Source organism: Jaculus jaculus, chromosome 5, assembly GCF_020740685.1.
Source record: "Jaculus jaculus isolate mJacJac1 chromosome 5, mJacJac1.mat.Y.cur, whole genome shotgun sequence".
Taxonomy (NCBI): Eukaryota; Metazoa; Chordata; class Mammalia; order Rodentia; family Dipodidae; genus Jaculus; species Jaculus jaculus.
In genome coordinates, this window is record NC_059106.1 from 167,848,336 (window position 1) to 167,874,878 (window position 26,543).

Sequence of the window (26,543 nt, forward strand, 5' to 3'; positions counted from 1 at the left end):
GTGAGATACTTAATGTAGTAACTGACAGGATATGTGTTCAATAATTATCGATCACTTGCTCCTATGGTAGCAGCACATTTAAAATGGCTCATAGACAAGCCCGTAGCTTCAGATGCAATCATTATTAAACAAGACTGAATCAAAACGTAAATTAAGCAGACAATTCAGGGATGCTAGAAAAAAAAAAAAAAAAAAAAACCAAACAACAGCCTCACAAAAATAAGAGGAAGTGCTAATGAAAACAACTTGTAAATTATAAAATGAACCAGAAAAACAGCAAAATTAGTAAAGTAAGTTTTTCTATTCAGTATAGAGGCTATATACACAGACCCAACCTTTGATAAATATACCAGAGAAACTCAAACAAGATTAGAAATAAAAATGGGCTTTAGAAATACAAAACCATAGTGTAATGTTCCATGTTAATCAATTTACAAATCCTAATAATTTTCAGGAGATAATTAACACCACTAAAATGGCTCATTAGTTAATAACATTGACAATATCTTTGATCTGTAGAAGAATATCATCCTGGTATGTCTGTACATGTAGTCTTTCTGATACATTCTCTCTAGCTTTCAGGGATAACCTGTCCCATGGTATTTGCAGTTTCAACACTAAGAAAAAAGAATGCTGCCATGTAAGAGGCCATTGTAGCCTTAGGCCCAATGTAAAAGTGAACACTCACACATCCTAACACAAGCCACACCACACTTATTTAGGCTAACTTTTACTATTCAGTAAGATTTGCTGTAAAAATGAAGAATGAAAAGATGAATTCACGTTCATTTCAGGGTATTTAATAATAAAGAACACAGGGGCTAAAGGGGAGAAAACTTAAGTCCTTTCAACAAATGCTATGAGAGCATTTGATAAGTGCACAGCTTTACACTGAGTGTGCGTGCGTGCGTCAGCGTGTGCGTGCGCAGAAATGAGGGGCAACCTTGGGTGTCGTTCCTGCCCGTTGCTGTATAGCTGCTTTTCTTTTGCTTTCCTTTTATTTTCACTTTTGAAACAGAGTCTTTTACTGGCCTGGAGCTCGCTAATTAGGCTAGACTGGCTGGCTAGTCACCTCCCAGCACTGTGATTATAATTATGCACCCCCATGCCTCTGGCATTTGTACGTGAGTCTGAGGGATTGAGCTCATGTACTTATGCCAGTAAGGCAAGCACTTTACTCTCTCCATCCCCACAACATACAGCATGTTATAATTTACCAAAATAATAGAAACTATGTATTAAAAAACAAAAAAGAGGAATGGCTTAATATACTAGGCCAATTAATTATAATCACTACCCCCCCAAAAAAAATGTACAGGCTACTGCCAATGCAATTAGTTCCTCATCAGAATTAGAATATAAGACCCTATTGCTGAAGACACCACATATGTCCGTTGTAGGACACTGAGAAATCAAGCAGGAAATGAGCTGGAAGCCTCCTCCCTGTGGGCTAGCTGCCCCAGTGCCGCAAAGTTCTCTGCAAGCTTTTGGGGGAGAAAAGTCTTCAATAGTCTTAACCAATAGTGGACCTTGTGAACTATATAACTGGCCAGCCAGGCAAGATGAGCCCACTGTGACAATAGTGGCATGACTGTTTTGGTATAACCAACTGCTCTCTGATCGGATTGGAGGCCTACTCCTTGGAGGGAATTCATACTTGGCACTAAAAAACTAATCAAAAGCCTAAGCTATGGCTTTGAAGATCATGGGTCCTAAGTGGGAAGCCCCTGTGGTTGGTTGGCTAGATGGATGTACAATGCCCATCAATTGCTATCTAAATTCTTACATTTATGCTCACACAGAAGTGCATATCTCACTTGTGATCAGAGAAACTTCCTTTCACAGATGGTGGTAACTGCTGGGGAGACTCAAAACTCTCAAAGCACTGAGAAGAAATGACAGTTAAACACTCAGCATTAAGCCAGCCATCTTTATCACACCTGCCTGCAGAAGAGGTGGCTGAAATATAAGACGCAGAGAATGGGGCGGAGTACTTTGAATGTTAGATTTGGGACTTGATGTAGCCATGACATCTACAGCCTCACAGCATATGTTGGGCACATCAACATGTCATCATGGATGATGAAGGAAGGTAATAAAACAAAATAAAGCAAAATGAAATAAATGGCATCAATACAGTAAAAATAGCAGGGGGGCTGGTGGAAGGAGGAAGGGGTTCAGTGGAAAGGGTAGCGAGGGGCGAACACTATGATCAAAATACATCGTGCCCATAAAATGTTAAAAAAATTAGATGCAATTGTTTCAAACCTGAAATCAATAGCCAATATCAAGCTTACAAGCAAAGAGTGGAATCACTGATATCAAAGCTGGGCTCAGTACCTATATTTCTTGCTTTCTAAGGGCCCGCCACACCATGAGCTGGCTTTGCAGCCCTCCCCCAAAGAGGAACGTTAGGAAGAACTGGAATGACTCTCAGAGGCCGACTGGGGTGCATACGTGGCTTTCTGAGATAAGAACTCTGAAGGACGTAGGTAACTGGGGCCGAGGGAGGTCCTACTTTGGCCTCGGGCAGGTCCCTGGTCAGCATGGAGGCCGGTCACTCCAGGCAGTGGGAAAGTCAATACGATAAGATCCTAGATTAGGTTCATGCTGAACCACCATCCAGTGGTGACTCACCACTACCTGGAAGCTTCTCAGACGTGCTGACTGCTGAGCCTTGCCTCCTGCAGTGTTGAGATAGCAGGTCAGTCAGTCAGAGGTTAGCACACAGGACCGACACAGCTCCACAGGTCACTCACTCCGAGGCCCCGCCAGGGCCAAGAAGCAGACTCAGAGAAGTTGACCTGTGAGCTCCAGTTGGCCACTACGGGGCTGCTCTTCCCCTCGCAGCAACCCCACAGTTAGAGTCATCTCGGCTTGAGAGGTTTCCGGTTCTCTGAGATGGATCCACCTCTAAGGACTCACAAGCATGAAGGCGTGCCACGGGAAGTTGTGATGGTTTATCTGATACTTCATCTTAGCTGGATCACAGGGAGTCTGGTTATTGGGTAAATATTATTTCTGGGTGTGTCTACCAGTGTGGGGGTGAAATTCGTATTTGAAGTGGTGAACTCATTCAAGCAGATCGCCCTCCCTAGTGTGGGTGGGCATCATCCAGTCCGCTGGGTGTCTGATTTCAACGAAGGTGGAGAAGGAGTGTATGCATTCCCATGCTGAGCTGGCAAGATGGTCCTTTTCTGCCCTTAGACTGGGAGTGACATCAACAGCTCCCTGGCTCTCAGGCCCTTGACTTAGATTTCCTGGATCTCCTGATTACAGACTACATAGTGTGGGAATTCTCAGCCGCTGTAATAAATTTCCCTAGTACATCTACCAATAGGGAATAAATGAATATATCGACAGGGTTAATATCTGTTAATAATATTGTCAACATAAATATTGACAAATCCATTTATAAAAGCATTATGTATATCACTTATAATAAGCATTGTGTACATCATTGCTAATATACATACACATGCACACACATGTCACTGGCTCTGCTTGCTCTCGGGAGAGTGGAGCAGGGCAGGAGCATCTGCAATAGTCACACTGAGCAGTGGTCACTGAGTTCTGTATGATGGAGGCCATTCTCCAGGCCAAGCATGGGATGGTCTTTTTTCTATCTTCTGGGCATGTCAGAAGCTCGTGTAAAGCATGGATTCCTAGAATCTTGGCAAACAGTGAACCACCGCATCTGAAGTGGACCACAGCAGCCCCTGCTCCCCAACTGTCTCTGGAGGGGTCCCCCCTGCCATTTGACAGCATCTGCACCACTCTGTCTTCTTTCCAAAAGCTGCTCTCGACTGTCCCACAGTCCGTGCTGGTCTTGGATGAGAAAACGTGCATGAGCTGTCTCTGCACAGTTGTGATCAAAACACCTGACAGAGTAACTTAGAACAGTTAGACTTGCGGTTCGAGAGGTGTCAGTCCACCATTCTTGGGCCCAAGAGGAAGCGGAGCCTGGGGGTCAGGGAGGTGGCTCGCCTCAGGGTGCAGAGAAAGGAAGGACTTGGAGAGCAGGTATAACTTTCACAGGTCTGCCCCCAGTGCCCTATTTTCTCCAAACAGGCACCACCTCCTGAAGTTTTCAGACTCTGAAGTACCACAGATGGCTTAGGTACCAAGCATTCAATAATGTGGAGCACACCCTTTCTACTCATTATAAAACTGGGGTTACTATCTTGCTTTTTAGCCCTTCCAGATGGTGGTCAACATTTTGCTTGCGTAGGTGGCAATATAATTCTCTTTGCAATTTTTTAAATATATTTTTATTGAGAACTTCTATACTTACAGATAACGAACCATGGTATTTCCCTCCCCTCCCCTCTGCTCCCCTCCCCCACTTCTCTTTTCTATTTTTTCCAGGAGCATTTTGACATATTGGCACCAAAAAAGATTTTGGCTCAATGGTCATTGGCTATTGGAACAGCCGCTTCTGGTACCTCATGGGACATCTTCATGATCCACTCCATGTTCAAATCTCCATTTCTTTTTTGCCTCTTCCTTTCCTTAACAACACATTTGGCCCCAAAGACAAGTCATTTCTAGTGAATGATCCCGTCAGAAACTTCCCCGGCTACATAACAGGTGCTGTTTCCTGAACAGTGATCACCCTGCTTGCTCTGGAGTTGCCAAGGGCTGGGCCCACACTAAGCCGCAAGCATCCACTAGACCACTTGCTTTGGGCATACAGCCCATCCTTTGGCAGAAAACTAAATTGCTCTTCATTGCAGAATGGAGTCAAAGACGAAATTTCTAAGCCCTGTTCTGTCACACACTGGCAACATTGTGAAGAAGTCTGGACTGTCTGCTCCAGCTGTATGTGACCATGTAGAATTAAGTTCAATAAAATTAAAACTTCAGTTCCCCTGTCGCAATCACATTCAAAGTGCTCCATAACCACATGCACCTAGTGACTACGGAAGTGCAATAGCAGGATAAACACCTCCATCAGTGTGGAAAGGGCTTTGGGTCAGTGTGAATGTAGTGAGGGTTATGGTAGCACTGACCACACAGGACTGGGAGGGTAATTAAAGGAAAAAATGCACATAAAAGCACTTGACACAATACCAAAAATATGGGCGTAGCCAATCAACAGGAGAAGAAATGCGTTAATGACAGGTGAAATTCAGGTCAGTTTCTGGGGTATGATTCTGTATGAGTCATTTCTTTCTTTTTTTTTTTTTAAATTTATTTATTTATTTGAGAGCGACAGACACAGAGAAAGACAGATAGAGGGAGAGAGAGAGAATGGGCACGCCAGGGCTTCCAGCCACTGCAAACGAACTCCAGACGCGTGTGCCCCCTTGTGCATCTGGCTAACGTGGGACCTGGGGAACCGAGCCTTGAACCGGGGTCCTTAGGCTTCATAAGGCAAGCGCTTAACCGCTACGCCATCTCTCCAGCCCCATGTATGAGTCATTTCTACTTGCCTCAGTTTCTCCTTGTTCCCAAAAGACCTCACAGATTGAGAAGTTGCTAGAATTAGATAATAAGACATTTTCACCCTTTTCTAGAGATGTTATAAATTGCTCAGCACTATAAATACAGTCTCACATCTATTGCTTGGCACCTTATGAGGAAAGAGAAGCTCAGCTTTTCAAACTAACAAAGAAGAAAAAAAAAAACGCCCTTGAGAATTTCTTTAAATAAGTTTCTCCTTAGGAAGTGAGGACTGTAAGAAGAGTCGGGGTTGGGGCCCATGGCCAGTGGCTGAGGAGGCCGGCGGTACAAGGTTGAAACGTCCCCAGCTTTCTTGAACCAGCCTTCTGAGCCCCACGTGGCCTCCAATAGCCCTTTCCTTCCCCAGAGATACAAAATCAGTGCAGACTAAGGAGAGAACAACTTCCCTCCAGACCACAAGTTCTTCAGTTCTCCTTTTCATGCCCAGAGCTGAGCCTTCTGGCCACGCAGCAGACAGACACTGTGCAGTCTCCTGGCTTCTTCACTGCATCATTGGTAAACACCACCCTGAACAACCTGGTCTGGTGTTAAAGTGCCTCAAAGCAGCTCTGTCCTGGCTCCTTCACATCCCCACAAGGTGATGGTAAGATCCTGAAATACGATGAGAATCTTGCATCTGCTGAGACATTTCCAACAGAACTTCCTCCTCTAGAAAATTGAAGTGTCACTCAAAAAACCAGCAGGGTTCACCTTACTGCAAGGTGGAGTTAGTGTCCACCTGCCGAAGTGGGAAGTCAGGGTGATTTGAATTCCATCCTGCACTACCACCCTGAGTTTTACAGTGGGTGTCTGAAGTTCTTTTATGGATGACCGGGCCTTTACAAGATTGAGAATGTGAATATAAAAGAGAGAGGCGAGGCAATTATTTAAATTCATCCTATGGTATAAATGACTGACATGATGTATTCCCTTTGAGTAAATTCTAATAGGGAAGAAGAAAAGAATATAAAGACACTGACATCTGAAGAGAATAAAGGGTGACAGACTGATAAATGGGCTCAATTATGGAGGTGGGAGAGACCTGGAGACGAACTTCCACACTCTCCACACCCATGACAGCCCATCTTTCCAGTCACAGAACGGAGACGCTTTAACCTGGTGGTGGGTTCCGTGTGATGGTTGCATTAGAACCAAGGCTGAAATGAGGACTTTCCACATTCTACTGAATAGACACAACACGGTAGCAGAGAAGCCAGATGAATTTTGTTCTCCTTCCAGTCTGGTTTGAGGCACGTCAGGAACTCAGGCCTCTCAGTGGGAGATGCCATGGCCTGGCAGAGCCTCAGAGCAGGCCAGCTCCTCGACGGGGCACCACTCACCTGGGGCCGCTTCCACGCCGCATCAGAAAGCTTCTTCCCCTGAAGGAGTTTCTGGCCTATAGAAGAGGCCTCAGCAGGGAACGTCTCATCCACAAACCGCTCTCCTCTGCTTAGGCAGTGGTCCCTCAAGGACCTAAAGTCTTGATCGTTGAACTTGACCAAGGAGGTTTCTTCTAGAAGTTTCGGGCTATGTGCCATGACTCCCTTTAGACAGATGGCCGAAGTCCTTCCTTTCTGGTGAGAAAAGGGGAGGTGGTTAGCTAGACACAACAGTTATGTCACCGAATGTGGGTCCCGGAAGAGCACTTTGATGCCCTCGCCTTCATCAGAGCTGAGACCCAGACTGGCACTGTCTCTGATCACACAGCTGGGGTGGGCGAGCCCAAAGGGAAATTTAGCATCCTCAATTCCAGTTCAGCGCTCCACCTGATGTGCTGAGAAGCGTCTCCATGTGTTCTTGTGTGCAAGACAGACTATGATGGTATTTGTCCATTTAATGAACATTTATTGAGCACTGCCCTTGTGCCAGGCACCTGTCTGAATGCTGGCAATCAAAAGATAAATACGACATGATCTTTATCCCCTAGAGGCTCATTATCAAGTGGGAAAGACAGATTAGACATTTCAACAACCAGCTATCACCCAGCAGAAACCGTTCAATTAGAGATGTGTACAAAGTCTTGTGGACACAATGACGAGGCGCTGGGAGCTGCTGCGGCTGGCCTGAGGTGACACTTCCCACAGGCAGTGACGTTTGAGTCGGGCCTTGAAGGAAGACGGAGTTGCCCGATGGAGAAACGATGGGTAGATTGTTTCCCTAAGTGTCTGCAGATGCCCTGTATAGCGGGTGCACAAAGGCCCCAGGGGTTGGTTTGGAAAGGTCATAGGGTGTGAAGGGAATAAGAAGTGCCAGGGAGCTAGGGTGGTGAGTGCTGGAAATGACGAGAAAGCCGCATGGATGGAGGTTTGTCTCCACTGCAGGTACCAGAGAGCTATGTAATGTGGCCTGACGGTACCTGTATATAGGATGCTGCTACTAGGAGCAAGTTGGGGCCAGATGGAAGGTAATGCATATAGGCTGAAAGCAGAGAGGAAGCTAGGCTGCTGAGGCCCCTTCTGTGGTGCAGCATCAGTGAGAACGGTGCTGGAGGGAATAAGAATTTCAGTGTTGGTTTATAGGCAGAACCAATAGGATTAGACTATGAAATGAACATGGGGGAGGAGAAGAGGAAGAGAAGGAAATGTGGTAAATGGCTATATGAACTTTAAAGTTTGATTTATGTTTTCTTCACCTACCTACCAGCTCTACGATACTGACATAATGTTCATGTTGCCTGAGAACTGTTTTTCTTCTACCTGTATGGGTTCATTCTACCAAACTCATAGGGTTTGTGATGGTACTAAATGAGGTCTAACCTAACAGAGCAGCTAGTGTACAGTAGGAATTCATTAAATGCTAGTGTCTAGCTTCCAGAAAGAGAGTTGGAAGTAGGCTGGGGTTTCTTGTTCAGATAGATAGATGTAACTGATGGTACTTTACTCACCAAAATATATGGGACACATGCTGGCCTGGGTCACAGTCCCAAATTCACTTTGTTCATTTTGGGACTACTTAAAACATCTCCTCAGGCCTTATGGTCGTGCTTTTGGAGATTCTTTGGCCAAGATCTACTAGGTGGCACCAAAGACCTCAAGGTTCACATGCCCTGCCCAGTCGCCCGCAGTAAAGCAGGAATCCGGTGAGAGAGAATGACAGAACACACTTAAAAAACTTATAAGGCAAAAAAGAGAACAGACTTTCAATCAAGACTTTGAGTCCTAGCAAAAAATAGGGCAACTTAAAACAACTTGGCAATTATCTTGTAGTTATTTTAGTGGAATGGGGCACATTGTTGAGGCAGCAAAAATCCATAGAGAGAATATCACGTTAGATGTCACTGAATGAGAATATTTAAAGGAAATTGTGCATATCATTTTCTCCCAAATAAGGCATGAATAATTTACATTGGAGCTATTAGACTAGGCCATATAAAGTTGGCACTTTATGGATCAAAATAGTTGACTATAGTCAGAGCCATGTAGTATAACCTGAGGTAAAAGGTGTTAAGTGCAAGCAGTTTCATTTGCTTTCACCTGAGATGATGTACGTGTTTCTTCCATTCTAATTCTATCAATAAAACAGCAGCCAAAATACTCAATATGCCTCAGCACTTGCAACGGGGTTACGTGGGGAGCCCGCAGCAAATTAAATAAACAGTGACAAAGCTGGAATAACAGGGAGCCATCATTCAGGAGCAAGAAAACAGTGCTAGAAATTGCTCATCAATTCAAGACAAAGGCAGTGGCACCTGGTAATGACAAGCTGGGAAATTGTGGGTTAGCATCTCCGTGTGTGCTCAGGGCCTGGGGACCCAGCCTGGCATTGCCCAGCCTCCTGCCTCTCCACCAAATAGTGAATTGGAGTATTTGATAAACTCCAATGGTAGCCTAATTTTAGTTTATGAAAACCAAATTGTAGTTACCCCTAATCACACAATTACGAAATTGCCACTAAGAAGCCTGTAAGTGCGTGTAAAAATAAAAGTCTAAGGAATTTTGCTTCATTTTTCCATTAACATCATACAAAGGTCCTACATGCGGGGGATTAGTTCCGAGCTCATCCAGAGGGCCCCCACTGCCCACTAGTAGGTAGTGGGCTAGCCAGCCTGTAGACATGTCCTTTCTAAGATGCACTGTTCTTCCTCTGCACAATGGAGATGATAATAACGACACATTAAGACCCCCGTGGAGCTCAGAAGAGCCGTTCCTGGAGACCATGCAGCACCGTGACCAGCAAACAGAAGGGTGGTCGATGCATAGTGGTTATCAGCACAATGACCAGTATCGCTTTGAGCATGAATGCACTGCCCAGTGTCGGCTAAGGCAAGGACCTGCTCATACTCAAGGACGGGCTAGGTTCACAGGGCCCTGAAGGATGAGGGAGGGAGAATGGGTGGTGACACCTTTGTCCTTGGTTCTCCTGCTGTTTGCTTACTTGCAGGCCCAGGGGAGAAGGGGAAAGCTCTGAGAGAAGTGGCCGGCAAGCTTCTGCTACTAGATGGTGTGGGCTGGTCTGAGGGAGACTCTGATGGGCAGGGAAGGCAGGCTGGGAAACTTGTCTCAGTTTACACACACACACACACACACATCCATGTATGCACACACACAAACTGATGCACACTCATCACACACATAAAGGATGTTGTAGTTACCTTTACATTGCTAAAGACAAAACACCCAACCAAAAGCAGCTGATTTGAGGGAAGATTTTTATTTTAGCTTACAGTCCCAAGGGAAAGACTCATGATGGCAGGGGATAGCAGGCATGAGCCAAGGCTGGACATCATCTCTACCCCAGCAGGTGGACAACAGCAGCAGGAGAGTGAGCTAACACTGGCAAGCTAGGGGCTACCAAACCTCCCGGTTCACCCCAAGCAACTCACCATCTCTAGCAAGGCTCCACCTCCAAAGTTACCATCAGCTGGGGACCAAGAATGCAGAGCGCCTGAGTCTACTGGGGACACCCGATTAAAACCACAACACACATGCTTCACACCTACCATGTCTCCTCCTTTCCCCCTAATTTACTTGCCTACTGAATTTGACAATATTTCACTTTTAGGTGTCCCACAAATGACTAACTGATTGTCCCACTTGTTATTTTGGACCAGGCATTTTGGATTTTTTCCTCACTTCTCTGCCTCACTGTGGAGGAGAATCAGAATCAAGAGAAGATTTGCCTTCTTTGGCCTGAGAAGGAGAAAAATAAAAGAGATGAAGGCCACCCCGATGTTCAGGTTATAATCTGTCTGTCTGTTAGGTCTCTTGAGAGATGGTAGCAAGAAAAAATAAAGTCACCAGAAGAGCTGGAAAAAAATGGCATAAGGAGCAGAACTAGGGCTGGAGCGCTGGCTCAGTGGTTAAGGCGTTTGCCTGCAAAGCCAAGAGATCCCCGTTCTATTCTCCAGGACCCACGGAAGCCAGATGCACAATTGGGTGCACATGTCTGGAGTCTGTTCACAGTGGCTGGAGGCCCTGGCACGCCCATTCTCTCCCTCTCTTTTTATTTATCTGCCTCTCTGTTTCTCACTTGCTCTCTCAAAATGGATAAACAAAATTTTTAGACAAAGAGTAGAACTAAAATACTGTGAAAGACTGAGCTGGTGAGCCAGGCTTCAGAAGCAAGCAGAAGGCCAGCCAGGGCTCTGAAACCCCCAACTTCTGCTCCCCTCAGCCTCTGTGAAGCAACGTGAACGCCGGCGTCTCCCCACTCACGAACACTGTCTTAGTCAGCATAGGCACCATGACAAAGCGCCACAGGGCAATAGAGCTTATTGGCAGGGTTCTGTCCAGAGGCTGCAAGTCTGAGACCATCAGGGACAAGCTCTGTGTCTTCACATGGTGAGGGAGGGGACCCCCCCCCCTTCTTATAAGGCCACAGTCCCATTAGAGTAGTTTCCACTCTTGTGACTTCTTTTAGCTTGAATTGCCTGGTAAAGAACCAGACCCAGCCACATCAGAGGCTAGGCTCCTTTCAGATGAATGTGGAGGGGAACACAGCTCAGATTGTGACAGTGACTAACTCCAGGTGACCCAACGACTCTCCTGCCCTGCCCTGACATATTCCAAAGAGTATGTAGATGAAACGGAATTGGAGTACATTAGTTAGGACTTCAGGCTCTAGAAGGAGGATGCCGGTGGGTGTGAGTAGAAGGGCCCAAGCAGCATCTAACAGTGTGGAGGTTACAGGTATTATCTGAGTGAGTGGAAGGATGGCCAGGGCTCCTGCGTGGTAATAATTTCTCAACTTGCTGACACCCGCAACAACATGCAGAAATCTCAAAAATCACTGAGCAAAGTGAAGGAAAGCCATCAAAGTGGAGTCCATATTATGTGAGTATGTTTGTATGAAATCCTAGAAACGAAAATGCATATATTGTGGCAGAAAGAAGGTCAGTGGTTGCTCAGAAATGGAAAGGAAGGAATGAATTAGAAAGCACTGTGAGAAAACCTTGGGGGTTGATGCAAATGGTCATTGAGTGTGGAGATAGAGAATTGGCGCTCCAGGGCCTGAGTCATTGTAATTGAACTCTAGAAGCTGGCGCCACCTCATGGGCATGTGCCACCTTACGCTTGCCTCACCTTTGTGTGTCTGGCTTACATGGGATCTGGGGAGTAGAACATGGGTCCTTAGGCTTCACAGGCAAGCGCCTTAACCACTAAGCCATCTCTCCAGGCCTCCTCCTTGTTTTAATGAAAAGTTATGCCATAAATGTGCTTTGTGTATTTATTGTGTTATTTATTTATTGTAGTATTTATTGCATTTCTGGGAGTAGAATTTCTAGGTGTGAGGTAGGCACACACGCAGCCAAATTCTGCTGTGTCCTTCCCCAAGGTTGTACCAATTCATCATCTTACTAGCATTGTGGAAGAGTGTTCACTGCCTTATATCCTCAGCAACCCTTGGCATTGGCAGGCCTCTGACTTGTTTCTGTCTAGTGGAGCCAGTGGCTACTCCCTGTGGTCTTCAGTTGTTTCCCTAATTACTGGTGAGATGGAGCATCGTTCAATATGCTTCTCCACCATCCATACTCACTCTCTTGAGAAATGAATATTTATATCTTATGCACGTTTATTTACCTGGTTGTCTTTTTCCTATTGATTTGTAGGAATTCTTCACTTACTTGGAACATTCATCTTTTATGTATGTTGCAAATATCTTCTAGTCTGTAGCTCACCCTCTTTTACAGTGTCATTTGTAATATAAACACACTACAAATATTTGCTTATACATTTAATTTTTATAAATTGAGCCAAATGTTAATAGCTATGGCAATTTAAAATAAGAAACTTTTTGAGAAATTTTCTTTATAGAATTGTTTTTGTTTGCTTTTGGAGGTAGGGTCTCACTGTAGCTCAGGCTGACCTGGAATTCTCTGTGTAGTCTCAGTGGGGCCTTGAACTCATGGCGATCCTCTTACCTCTGCCTCCTGAGTGCTGGGATTAAAGATGTATACCACCATTCCTGGCAGAAGTTTTCTTTTTAAAACAGAAAACTTTTCTTTTTTTTGACTCTATATTTTTGGATATTTTTTCTCAATTTTTAATTAACATTTTCCATGATTATAAAAAATATCCCATGGTAATACCCTCCCTCTCCCCCCCACTTTCCCCTTTGAAATTCCATTCTCCATCATATCCCCTCCCCATCTCAATCATTCTATTTACATATATATAATACCAACCTATTAAGTACCCTCCTCTCTTCCTTTCTCTTCCCTTTATATCTCCTTTTTAACTTATTGGCCTCTGCTACTGAGTTTTTCCTTCTCATGCAGAAGCCCAATCATCTGTAGCTAGGATCCACATATGAGGGAGAACATGTGGCGCTTGGCTTTCTGGGCCTGGGTTACCTCACTTGGTATAAACCTTTCCAGATCCATCCATTTTTCTGCAAATTTTATAACTTCATTTTTCTTTACCACTGAGTAGAATTCCATTGTATAAATGTGTCATATCTTCATTATCCACTCATCAGTTGAGGGACATCTAGGCTGGTTCCATTTCCCAGCTATTATAAATTGAGCAGCAATCTAAGGAAATGAGATGATTCCTTCAGATATATGCCTAGAAGTGCTATAGCTGGGTCATATGGTAGATCAATCTTTAGCTGTTTTAGGAACCTCCACACTGATTTCCACAATGGTTGGACCAGATTGCATTCCCACCAACAGTGTAGAAGGGTTCCTCTTTTTCTACATCCCCGCCAAAATTTATGATCATTTGCAGAAAACTTTTCTTTTAAAACAAAAACTTTTACAAAAGAGTTTATCAGCTATAAGTAACATTATCATTTTTCCAAAATACTGATTCAAAAACTTTTATAGCTCTATAGCATTTTTAAGAAGCCTGATATTCACAGAAGAATCTTGCCATGGATTTATAAGAAGCCTTTTGAGTATTTATTAAATTGTGCTGGAGGAAGAGGGTCAATCTATCTATATGAATATGTAATTTCATGTCTTCTTCCAAAAAAAGAGCATTTGATAGAGTCTCCGTGTATTCTGCAATGTAAGGTGGTGAAACCAGACCAGACTGGGTAGACTGTCCACATGTCCCATGGGAGTACCTCGCAATGCCTCTTCATGTCTGCGCGTGTTCTAAAGCACTCCGCCTCCATCCAACATTCTTCCCCCTCTCTTCTGTGATGTTTCCTGAGCCCTGGAGGGTTTGCTAGAGATGTTTCATTTAGCACCAAGCAACTCAACAACCACTTATTCTCGGGACTTTGACTACTTTTGAGTTTTAACTAGTTTTGAGTTATATTCTCAGGACTTTGACTAGTTTTCAGTTTAACTTAGTCCCGGGAGAGAGTGTTGAGGAAATGAAAATGAAGATCCCTTCCAACTCATTCATCATGTTTAGTAATAGACATAAAGAAAGAACCACAAACCAAGCAGCTGGCAGAATCAAACAACTGAGATAAATCCTAAACAAGATAGCTGCAGGGCTGCCTTGGCGTCTGCAGGTCAAGTGCACACGCATGTAGCGAGAGGGCTCTGTCTCAGCCCATCGCGTTTGGAAATGTTTCACATGTCCAACTTCCTGTTTAAAACAAAACAAAACTACGAAAGGTAAAAAAAAAAAAAAAAGGTGGTAAAACAAGATCCGAACAGCTTCTGGAGCAAGTGGTGTGGTTCTGGGTAGAACGGCTCTGGGTTCATGCAGCCAGCCACCCTGGGCACACCTGGATGTGTGGCTCAGTTCTGGGACCCTGTTCCAAGACGACCACTGTTGCTCACAGTTGGGTTCAAAGAAGAGCGAATGATACCTGGCTAGGGTGGCAAGCACTCTCTGTTCATAAGCTGTCTCTTGGCTCATAGTTACGCCTGGTAGAACAGGTGGGGGCTTTGTCTAATTGGTAGAAATCTGGCAAACACAGTGGAGGCACTCCAGCCAAGCAGATAGGAACCTGGAAGTCACTTCCTGGGAAGAGCTGGAGATGCACTGAAGTTTCCTGGCAGACTAAGTACTATAGCCTCATCATTCCCAGCCCCTGCTCCCAGAGCCTCCAGAATAAGCCTGCTCTGAGGAAAGAGAACTTTGAAAAAACATATTTTATTTAGTTGAGAGAGAATGAGAGAGAGAGAGAGAGAGAGAGAGAGAGAATGGGCGTGCCAGGCCTCTAGCCGCTGCAAAGGAACTCCAGATGCATCTGGCTTACATGGGACCTGGGGAACTCCAGATGTATGTGCCACCTTGTGCATCTGGCTTACATGGTACCTGGGGAATCAAACCAGAGTCCTTTGGCTTTGCAGGCAAATGCCTTAACCACTCAGCCCAAGAGAACATTTTATTTTTTATCACTTCTGGATCCGCAACACCCGGACTCTCCGTGCCTCAGTCTTGTTAGCTGCTTCTCAGGCCCAAAAGGTTGGGCTCCCGTTTGGAAAAGCAGGCTTTGACTTGCCCCTTAAGAAGAGGAGAAAGCAGAACAAAAGGGCAGAATGGGCAGCAGGGCATGGCAGGCAGCAGCAGGTGGAGTTGGCAGGAGCTCTCGTTAGAACCCATCTGTGCTTACCGCCTGACCTTAGGCACGACTCCTGCGATCGATCTCTGATCTGGATGTGGAGGTGGTAAAACAAGTCCTGTGGCACTAAGTGGGTACAAGGTGAGAGAGCGCTTATAGAGGGCTCGGCGTGGCACACAGTCAATCTTAGGACCGTCACCCCACCAGAAACTGCACAGGTGTCCTGCCTGGCCATTGCCCTGCACTGAAGCCCATGGACTGAGGTCTCCCCATGCTAAGGTGGTGGACATACCAGGCACTGATCGTTCTCTCTGGAATTCCAATTTAAGGTGTCTCCAGGTTCTTACAGTCATATTCTTGCCTTTGGTAAGGACCATAGTGCCCCCTCTGCCTAAGGGGCACACTGCATGATAGCCCAGTGGGCACCAAGCTGATAGATGACTTTATCTCTAAGCACCTCCTGACCACCCTGTCCTGCCATATGGGTAGGAGATTCCTGAAGGCCAGTATACCCCCAGCTGGATTTGCAGACATGGGAAATGCGTGCTATCCACGTGGTCCAAAGATACTTTCCATCTTTGGACCTCACAGGTAGTATATATATATCTGTTTTTAGTGGGGAGACTCTTGGTTAGAGAAGTTTGCAGTCAAACTTTTTATCACAAGACAGACTTTCCATATCCATCCATCCATCCCAGCACAACCCAACCCAGTAGCCACTAGCTATGAGTGGCTGTGGCTTGAGCTCTTGAAATAATGGCGAGTATGACTAAGTGACTGAATTTTAGCTCTATCCCGTTTTATTTCCTTAACATTGACATTTAAGTTGCACTGGACTGTACATATCTACATGCAACTGGTGGCTGCCTGTAGACAGCCAGGAGCTGCGAATGACGTGAAGGACAAGGAAGGACGTGACCGCACGTCGCTGAAGCCAAGGTGCTCGACGCAAGGGGTGGCGTGGAAGACCCTGTGCCAGCCTGCACTGACGCCTCCAACCACGGCCTGCCGGGCTCTGCGCATTCCACTGCTTTTCCTCGGCATCCCAGCTTCCCACCATGGAACCACTGAGTCACTTCCCACCAGCGATGGGACGCGGGAAAGCAGCTTCCCCAGACCTTACTTAGTGTGACAGGTGCCTGGGCTGCACTGGAGTCCCTGCTCGCCGGGCTGGTGCAGCGTCTCCCAAACAAAGGGCGACCTCATTTGCATTTTGTTTTCTATCGACTAAGAAACAGGGTGCAGCATTCAATTGTTGCCTGTCCAGGAGTGACGCACGCAGCCCTCTCCTGGCTGGTGTTTTTCAGAACAATGGAAATAAATCTGATGTAATGTAGCAGAACACGACAAGGGACGGCTTTCCCCTTAACAAATACTCATTTGAAATGGTGCCCAAACCCTGCGCGAGGAGCGATCTATTTCCCACAACAGTGTTCCAGCAAAACCCATTACTAATTCCACAACTCAAATTAAAACTAACAGAGCTTGAAGGCTGGCGCTGATACTCTCTCTGCTGACAAGGAACAAGGAAGAGTGGGGGAAGGGGCCCCCACACTCTCCTGTGTATGTGTTTAATTACACTGTTTAACACATGGAGAATAATTTAGTCACCCAACTGGAGAAAATAAGACACTTAACTGTTCTCTGGCAGGGGGAAAAAAAAAAGCCAGTGCATACTACTTTCAGCCACATGCCACCTGGGTACACCCCAAGGCTTCTGGGAGATGGAAGAGAGAAGGAGTGAGGAAGAAGGAGAAAGAGGTGACAGTTAGATGAAGCAAAGGAAGGGGGGGAAACTTGGGCCAGAGACGGACAGTAGGGAGAGCAAAGGGAAGGAAGAAAGGGAGAGAAGAAAATGGAAGCAAAAGAAAGGGGAGGGAGGGAGAGCAGAGAGAGACAGGGAGAAAGTGAGATAGAGGGGCTAGCCTGCCAGAGGTGGGGAGCAGAGGGCGTTCTCAAGGAGAGCTTATGGAGGTGGCGAGTCAGGGTGAGGGTGGGCAGTCATGCAGGGCCCGTCCTGGGCACCTAACCCCCAGCTCAGTGCTGTCCCTGGCTTGCCCTCACACTTCAGAGCCCTCTCAGGGAGTTTCTTTGCCTTTCTGGCCTAAAAGCTATGGATAGGGGGGTTATGGCTTCTGGAAAGACACACCTCAGAGCAAGACTATAGAGGGTTCACTTTGCAGAAAGGGGAAACTGAGGCTGAAGGTCAAAAGGGGGAATTTGAGCAGCAGCCCTTGCAGCAGACTTCTCTCCTATCTCAGCTTCGGAAGGCTGGAAATCTGGCCTGCAAGGCAAACCTGGCACCATACACAGCCCTTCCCGCATCACGGGGGCCGACAGGCATGGGCCCAGCAAGTGCTTTCATCCTCGGAGATGGTCTCCAACCCACCGAGGGCCGTGGAAGAGGGAGGTGGGCCCCAAGGGCTCTCTCTCCCAGCTCGGAGGTAGAAGTCGTGAACCTTTCCAGGTGGGGAGCAAGTACCAGGCAAGTGGCTGCTCAGAATAGAACTGTCCGTGGCCTGCCAAGGACTGGGTCCAGCCTCAGGGCTGGCTGCCAAGGAGAGCAGCGGCCTGGCATGAGCGCCCTGGGCAGAGAATTTTCCTCCTGTGGGTTGACAGGCAGGACAGCCTCACCCCCCCTCTGCCACGCTGTACAGAGCTCTGACACGAGGGTCTCCAGCAGCTCCTAGCAGATCCCCCACCCCCGGGGGTAAGAGAATAGTGTCTGGTGGGAATAATCTGTGTAGCATGCTCTGAGTCTCTGAGCTTCAGACATCTCTCCTCCCTCTTCCTCAGTTTTCCCACTTAGAACATTAAGGAGGTTGGGCGTTTTCTCCTAAGTGCCCCCCCCCAACCATACGCTCTGTGTTTCTGGTGCCGAGAATGGATTCTTATGCAGCCTGAATATTACTGGGCAATAATGAAATAGGAAGCCACAGCATATTTCATTTCTTTCCATCATGTTTAGGTTTGTGTGCCAACGGGCATGAAAAAGGGAAATTTGTCTTTATCTTTGCTTGAGAGACTCCTCCTCTCTCTCCTCTCCTCTCTGCAGAGGTCTTTGATGCGTGTCATTCAGATAAAGAAGGGCCTAGAAAGCTCTCGGGGAGACTGTTAGTGGAATTCTATCACAAGGCAGATAGAATATTGTCTGTGGGTTCTACAACTGCTCACATCTTAGAAACACTTTATAATGTTTGCTATTTTTTTCGATTTCTGGGCATAGACTTCTTTGTTTTCATCCATGATGAGGGACTGCTCTTCAAACTTAGCTAATTTGGAATTTCTCTTAAGAACATTTGGGTCCTAATGAGATTTTCTTTTAGTCCGAAGCTTCCCAGGCAGGATTCCGTCTCCCCTTCTGCTCATTTCCCAAGGGCTGAACCAGACAGGTAAGGTTTAGGGTAAGTCTTCCTTTTCTTTGAAAATGTTTTATAGAAGCTGAGGTCAAAGCTAGAAGTTCCATTTATTCTTACAGGATCACAATGCTTCTATCTAAACAGATGGGGTCATATGTCTGGGGCTAAGGGCAGGGTGTGGATTAGTAGGGGGACAAAAGCTTCTCTATTAAATATGTCAACAAGAAGCATGAAAAGACAAGTTTAGGACACAAGACCCCATGAATGAATGTGTGAGTGAGTGAGGCAGAGACAAGCCAAGTTGGAGAAGTGTCTAAACCCCTGAGGGGTTCCATGTCTCTTCATTCTTTCTCAACCGCTGTCCTTAGAGTCCCAAGTGGGTCTTCCAGATCAGGGCCTAATGCAGTAGTTTACCTGGCTGGCAGCCACATAAGGTGAGACCTTAGGCTGGGGAGAAGGTAGAGTGTTTGCCAGAATGGAGGCATTTCTTTAGCTTATGATCTTAGTCTCTCTTGCTACAGGCCCTTGAAAGCCCTATTGGGTCCAGATGTGGTCATGAGGGTGTTTCCTGAAGGTGGGCATGGATGGTTCTAATGGAGATGATGGTCCTCAGCTTCTCCAGTCTGCAAGCATGAGAGGGTCTGGTTCGATTTCCTGAGAGTTGGGGGGGAGGATGTTCCTGGTCCTGGAGGGAGGTGGCTATAGCTGGGAAGACTCAGTGTACTGAGAAGCCGGCATGCTACTTGATGGGCATTTCTTTCGGCAGAAAGCAAACAAAAGCCCTAAATACTCTCACGTTTCAAGGGTCTTTGGGACGTATGTGGTAGCTGTGAGCCCTAGCCCTCAGCCCAAGCACTTAGAGCAGCCCATCACCCAGGAGACATAGCTCAATTAGATGTCAGTATCCCTGACGAATTCATTCCAAGACTGCAAGACCCGCCTATGGAGCCTAAAATCTGAGGCTGCGCAAGTCCCTTGTGGAAGATGTCTTAGTACTTACATATTACCTATGCACATCTTCCCATGCACTTCAAATCATCTCTAGATTGCTTGTAACCCCTGACAGCATGTAAACCCAATACAAACACTTGTTATCCTATATTGTTTAGGCAATGGTGAAGGAAAAAGAAGTCTGTTCATGTTCAGTACAGAATTTTCTCTTCCCAACTTTTTTTTTTGGTTTTTCAAGGTAGGGTCTCACTCTGGTCCAGGCTGACCTGGAATTCACTATGGAGTCTCAGGGTGGCCTTGAACTCTCGGTGATCCTCCCACCTCTGCCTCCCGAGTGCTGGGATTAAAGGTGTGCGCCACCACAACTGGCTCATTTCCCAACGTTTTGTTCTGCGGTGGGTTGAGGCTGCACCACATGCGTAGCAGTGGAACAGACCTTCACCTCCTTCCTCTACACTATCTCTTGTACAAGTTGCATCTACTAAGGACAACTAACAAACAGATCAGAGCAAATGAAGACAAAGAGATTGTGTCTGAGGTCATGCAGGAGCTGGATGATGTGACCCAGAACAGCTGTTGAGCATGAATATTGTTGCAGGATCTGGGAGCTCACAGGCGCCCTGGGTCTGTGAACCCCAACCTTTCAGTTCTTCTCTGATATAACAAAGAGTTGGGAAAATGGACTCTGGGAAGGTTAAGTTATGAATTATGAGGTTTATTCTGGGGGAGAAGCTGGATCTAGGAGAAGGCTAGGAAGACCCAAGCCTTGGCCAGCTGGAAAGGGCAAGGGGAGGATGGAGAGAGGGGGATCTCAGGGGAGACACCTATGGAAAGGGCACATGTGCAGACACATGTGAGAGGTGAGACGTGAAAGCCAAGCCAAACGATTTAGAAGTGTGCTCACACACGTACGTACACACACACACACACACACACACACACACACACACACACACAGCAAAACATGAAAGCACCCACCCTTCACCTTCACATAGAAGAAAGCTAAGAGATTGTGTAGTAAGGGGAGCAGAGCTCAGAGGAAAGTCATACAGATGACAAAGCAAGAGGACATAGAGAAAGCAAGCCGGGAAATACCCAGGCCATTAAGAAAAGCTCCCCCACTTCCCAGCCAGGCTGGGCATGCGATGAGAGACTTACACACTGGTGTACAGGAGAAAAACCGCAGGATGGAGGAGGCCAAAATGAAAGAGAGAGATGAGAGAGAGAGGGAGATCATATATTCATGACAGACCCCTTTATATGGATCAGACATCTAAACTAGAGGATGAGCCTTGTCACCAGATTCAGGTGTGTGAGGCAGAGACCTGCTTCATTCGTGGATTCAAGGGGCCGACTCCAGTGCTGCCAGCCCACCCATGTGTGCCAGGCTGAGGGAGAAGCACGGGGCACTATTGTTGCAGAATTGTTTGTAGCTATCTTGGATGAGACTGGATCTGACGCGGGTTCTAGTCCTGTCAGGGCAGGCCAAGTGGCATCTCCTTGTTCTCTTTGGGCCTCTATCCCCAGCTGACTATCTAGGAAAAGCTACCTTGCTCTTGTTTTTCCCTCAGTATCGCAGCGTTAGGTAGCTGGAGAGTCCCTTAGGAACCCCATGTTCAACTATCTTCATTAAGAGAAAGAAACAAGGCTGGCTGAACTTTCCAAGCTATTTGCTGGAACACCCAGATTTGCAGATCGATGCATTCTCCACGTACTGCTCAGCCTCCCATTATATTGCAGAATTTTTATGCTAAAATATTCATACAAAGAAAAAATAAACCCACCACATAGTAAAGTCTTTTAGGAATTTGGGAAGCAAGGCAGACGAAAGACCGAGTCCCCATGGTCCATGGTCCAAGCATTTCCTTGTCGAGCACGGGGAGGTTTGGCGGATTCATTTGGGCTCGTGTCTTTGTCCTGGCCCTGTGAAGGACTGTATTTGCAGATCTGAATCATAAACCTCCGAGTGTGGGAGGAACAGAAGGCAGCGTAAATCCAAATATTGGGCACCAACCCCCGACATCAGGAGTGCCCCGCAGCAGCTCCCGCCAGTCATGTCCGGCTGTAGAAAACCAGCACTCCCACTGACTCCTGCTCCGCTCATTTCTCACCCCAGGCTTTCGGCCACCTATCAGTGATGTGCTCCACCACATGAACTTCAAGAGCCCTGGGGTGCGCTCTGGACATCTCTGCACACACTGAAGAGCTGGGAGGGAACAGCCCACGTGAAGCCCTCCATGGTTTTCACAGGGGAGAAGGATGACCCCGAGGAATCACTAGCGTCTTATACAGTGTCTAAAAGTCACTAATACTGATAACCTGATCCTTCTTAAATTTGTGTGCTTTTTTAGCCCCACCCATCTTGAAGACCCTTGCTTGGTCTCCTTTTCTTGTCTTTCCTCTCCCTTTCTCCTCTCTTGTCCTTTTTTAAAACTTTGTCTTCTTTGAGACAAGATCTCATGTAGCCCAGGTGAGCCCCAGATTAGCTATGTGGAGGACGATGACCTTGAATTCCTGATCCTCCAGCCCCACTTTCCAAGCACTAGGGTTACAGGCATGTGTCGCCACACCTTGATTCTTCATCTCCTTTCCTCTCGGCCAGGAAGTGCCTCTGTCAACCACTTCTGGACTCGGGTGAGGAGCCTAGCCTCAAGGGCTGGTAGACCTGCGTTTCCCAGTGGGTACAGCTGTGGAGTGGAGGCGGACAGCACAGTTAGGGGTGTGGGTGAGCAAACTCCTCTGAGTAAAGAGAGCGAGGAGACACGAGCGAGCAGGCACGTGGATTCTACTCTCGGATGGGTTATGCAAAGGAAGATGTCTCCTTCCAGCCCGTCTACAGGTGGCAGCGCTGGTTCATCTCTCTGTGAAGAGAGGCCGTGTGGTCACTCCGTATTCCTTCCCAGCCCTCCTGCTTATTTCCCATGCCCTCACTGCCCTGCAAGACTGCTTCCAGCTTAGTTCAGTAGCCCTTAGGCTTTTCCAGAAGCTATTTCTCAGGGAGCCCAGGCTAGAGCTCTACTAACCACTGCTAAGTCCCTTTCCACTTACTGACTCATTTGATTTTTCAATTTTATAATGTAGATCATGTGGTTACTCCATCTTAGCGGTGAGGAAACTGGGACACAGAGGGATTAGGCAATGTGCCAAAGTCACACAGCTAACACATAGGGCAGCATTTGGTACAAAGAGTGACACCAAGTTTGCCCTCAGCACCAGCAGGGAGGCCATTCATTTGTGCTTCTCTGGATAATAGCTTTCTTCCAAGTGAGGCACTGAGTACAACCAAGGAACCTGTCAGCAGACTGAGGTACAATAGAGCTACAGGTCTGTAATTTGCATCTGGTGTAAGCTTAATAGCAGAATACCTTTCCTGTCCACAAATTGGACACATTAACTTATGCTACCTATAACTCTTGCCTGCTGCACAATTGGTACATCATTATATCACATCATTCAACGTTCTGAGAAACACACTCTCATACAGCCGCCATGTATCCTCTCCCCAAGCTGAATACAGGAGGGCAGGCTGACCAAAGATCTAGTTAGTACTTTTGGGGGGTAAGCAGAAGCCAGCTTGTGATCCTGGAGAATAGGAGAGCCTATAGTTCCTGACCCCACTGTAAGCACAGAGGGAAAATATCTGTCCTTGCTCTAATCTTGTTAATCTCGGGCTCAACCTAGGCAGCTAGAAGTCTCTCTGACCACAGCATCACTTGTCGTAGATGGTGCGGAGTCGGGACCGGGACTGTGATGCGGCAGGTGGTATGGGGGCCATCCGAACCTCAGAAGTGATCTGCCTTTTGTGATGAGCCCAGATTTCTCAACTTTATTCATTTAGCCAAGTCACCAGATCTTTAGAGAACAAAGGGTTGGTGTCCATCCTTCTTTTTGCAAATATGTATTGAAATGTGATACATATACGCACAATGGAGGCCTACTCGGCCATAAAGAAAAATGAAGTTGGGAAACTTGAAGGGAAATGGATGGATCTGGAAAGAATTGCATAAGCAACAAACCCAGGCCTAGAAAAAAAAAAAAATCACGTCCTCTCTTACCTGTGTATCATGACTTTTAATGTGTGTGTCTGTGTATAAGAGGATATCAGTTGGCGTGTGAGCTATAATTTGAGATAGGAGACCAGAAGAGGAGAACTGGAGGTGACAAGAAGGGGGAAATGGCCAAAGGAAGCATGTAGCAGGAAAGCGGGAAGGAGGCTGAGTTTAAGGAGCGTAAAAAGAGGGAGGGGAAGAAAGGGGAAGGGAAACAACATATTGTTTGAAGACCCCATAATGAAACCGAATTCTTTGTATGCTAACCACTGCTTTTTTAAAGTGTTAGCAATTTGAATGTAAAGTTAAGGAGTGAAGGTAAACTCTCAGCAGTTAAATTAACCAGCAGTTAAGGTCCTTGCCTGTGAAGCTCAACGACCTGGGTTGGATTCCCCAGGACCCACATACAGCCCAATACACAAACTGGCTCATGCATCTGGATGGAGTTCATTTGCAGACGCTGGAAGCCCTGGTGTGCCCATTCTTGTCCTCTCTCTCTCTTTCTCTCCCCTTGCAAATAAACAAGATATTTTTAAAGTGAACTTTGTAAAAAAAAAAAAAAAAAAAACACCTACTATGTGCCCAAATACAGAAGTCAAGACTCCTTACATCAAGGCCCTCCCTTATGGTCAGTGATGGCCTGGTGGTTGTGACTCTGAATGAACAGAAAACAAAGGTGTCTCTATGACTGAGAGACCCTCTCTCTTACAAGCTAGGCAAAATTCTGATAAGCTCCTCTTGAAAGTCACCCAGTGTTCTGCCCCTCATTCTCCTTGGATCACTTGTATCAGAAAGACCCGCTTTCCAGAGCTGTTGCATCATCCCTCTGGCAGGCAGGGCTCAGAAGCTGCACCTCACCTCCAGGGCAGTTTCTGAGAAAGAGACATGCTCACTAATGGCTGGAGGCCTTCCTTGGTCCAGAGCCCGGGTACAGCGTGGCCCACACCTCACCTGTGTCCTCCGCAGGGAGCTCTGATGGAGTGGCCTTGCAGAGGGATTCCTGCAGGAAGCCTGGTTGGGATGAGTTAATCCCACAGGCACAGCAGCAGCAGCAGCAGCAGGTTTTCGGGACAGAGAGTGGCAGCGGGCTGGTGGGGAGAGTGCCAGCTCTTTGGAGAAACTGCAAGGAACTGGCAGTGCCAGCTTCTGTTTATTTTTTTTCCCTCAGGCTCTTCCTTATATGGGCACAGCAGGTGTTACCACTCCACCTTAGTTAAATAGTGACGCCAGTGTGTGTGTGTGTGTGTGTGTGTGAGGGGGGGGGGAGAGAAAGGGGGGGCAGGGAAATGACCTGGCTTTTAATAACAAGACCTCCCAGATCTTCTACCCAACTGCATCCCTACCTGATCCCACTTCACTTCTGTACACTGATTTCTCATTTTTCTTGGATTTTCTTTGTTTCCAGATATTTTCATGGCTTCATCTTTATTCCGTTTCCTGGAAATTGATTTTTGTAAAACCCTTGAGGAAGTGCTGAGTAAAGATTCAGGGAAGTAACCTTCATTCATGCCTTATTCTCCTCTCAGAAACATAACCACTATGTCGTCCCTGTAAGGAGTGGTCACTCTAGGCAAGTCACATCCCACGTCCTTCCTACTGGGGATAACATCTTTTCTCAAATAACTATCAGAACACGTTAACCCCAGGGCACAGTGAGACTTGCAGACAGACTCGGCATGGCCTGTTTAATGGATTAAGTGGAAATCAATGAGACATGTGAAGCCCATGATTCCTGGTAGAGCACCTTGATTCTGAGCTCACCCCTTGTTCTAGGATGAAGCAGGGGCACAATGTGGAAATCCCCAGCTACTGACATGAATGAATTATTCCCAAACTCAGAGGGCTGGGAAGAGATGGCGTTGGAGCAGGGAAGGAAGAATTTGAGTACCTATGCATCTGGTGGGAGACAGTACCATGAGCACTTAGTGGGGGGGGGGTGTCACTGGCTCTATTTAAAGTGAGATATATATATATATATATATATATATATATATATATATATATATATATATATAAAATAACATATATATATAATAACATATATATTATAACATATATATTATATATATATGTTATTTACATGTATTATTTGAGAGACTGTGAGAGAAAAATAAAGAGGGAGAGAGAAAGAGAGAGAGGGAGGGAGAGAATGGGCTCACTAGGGCCTTCAGCTGCTGCTGCTACAAAAAAAAAACCCTTCAGACACATGCACCACCTTGAGCATCTGGCTTTCAGGGCTCCTGGGGAATCAAACCTGGGTTCTTTGCCTTTGCTGACAAGCGCCTTCCCTGCTAAGCCATCTCTCCAGCCTCCTGAAGTGGCTTTTAATTCATCTCCACAAGTTCTGTATCCTTTTCCCCTCTGGGCCTTCGGTTCCTAATCTGTGAAATGAGTCTTATTTGTTTTGTGGGGCATTATGACAACTTTCACTGTAAACACAGCAAACAAACGCTCACTTTAGTAAATCAACGTGAATGCATACATTTGTGACTTATGCCCAAAATAATTTAACTAATTAACTGTTCAGTCAAAAACATCTGAAAGCTATCATTTCAGAAAAAAAAAAAAAATCTAGAAGTGGAGAAGCTGTTTTAGAAAGCCCCACCCACATGAACCTGCATAAAGATGTCCCGCCCACTAGGCTTTTTTTTTTTCCTGGTTTATTGATTATGGTTTTGTTTTCTCATGCCTCATGAATTTTTTAAAAAAAAATTTCAAGGTAGGTCTCATTCTAGCCCACACTCACCAGCAATTCACTCTGTAGGCTCAGGCTGGCCTTGAACTCACAGCGATCCTCCCACCTCTACCTCTCAAAGTACTGGGATTAAAG

At 46.3% G+C, this 26,543-nt stretch overlaps 1 protein-coding gene across 1 annotated transcript in view; it reads right to left on the minus strand.

Moving 5' to 3' along the window:
- LOC101595032 (calpain-13) overlaps positions 1–24,801 on the minus strand; it is an 88,571-nt gene extending 63,770 nt beyond the window's left edge. The window contains exons 1-2 of the mRNA XM_045150752.1: positions 24,665–24,801; positions 6,786–7,019 (exon numbers count right to left, since the gene is read on the minus strand). Of these exons, the coding sequence (XP_045006687.1) occupies positions 6,786–6,983 (198 nt within the window). The 5' untranslated portion in view covers positions 6,984–7,019; positions 24,665–24,801. The remainder of the gene's footprint in view (positions 1–6,785; positions 7,020–24,664) is intronic.
- Positions 24,802–26,543: the final 1,742 nt, after the last annotated feature.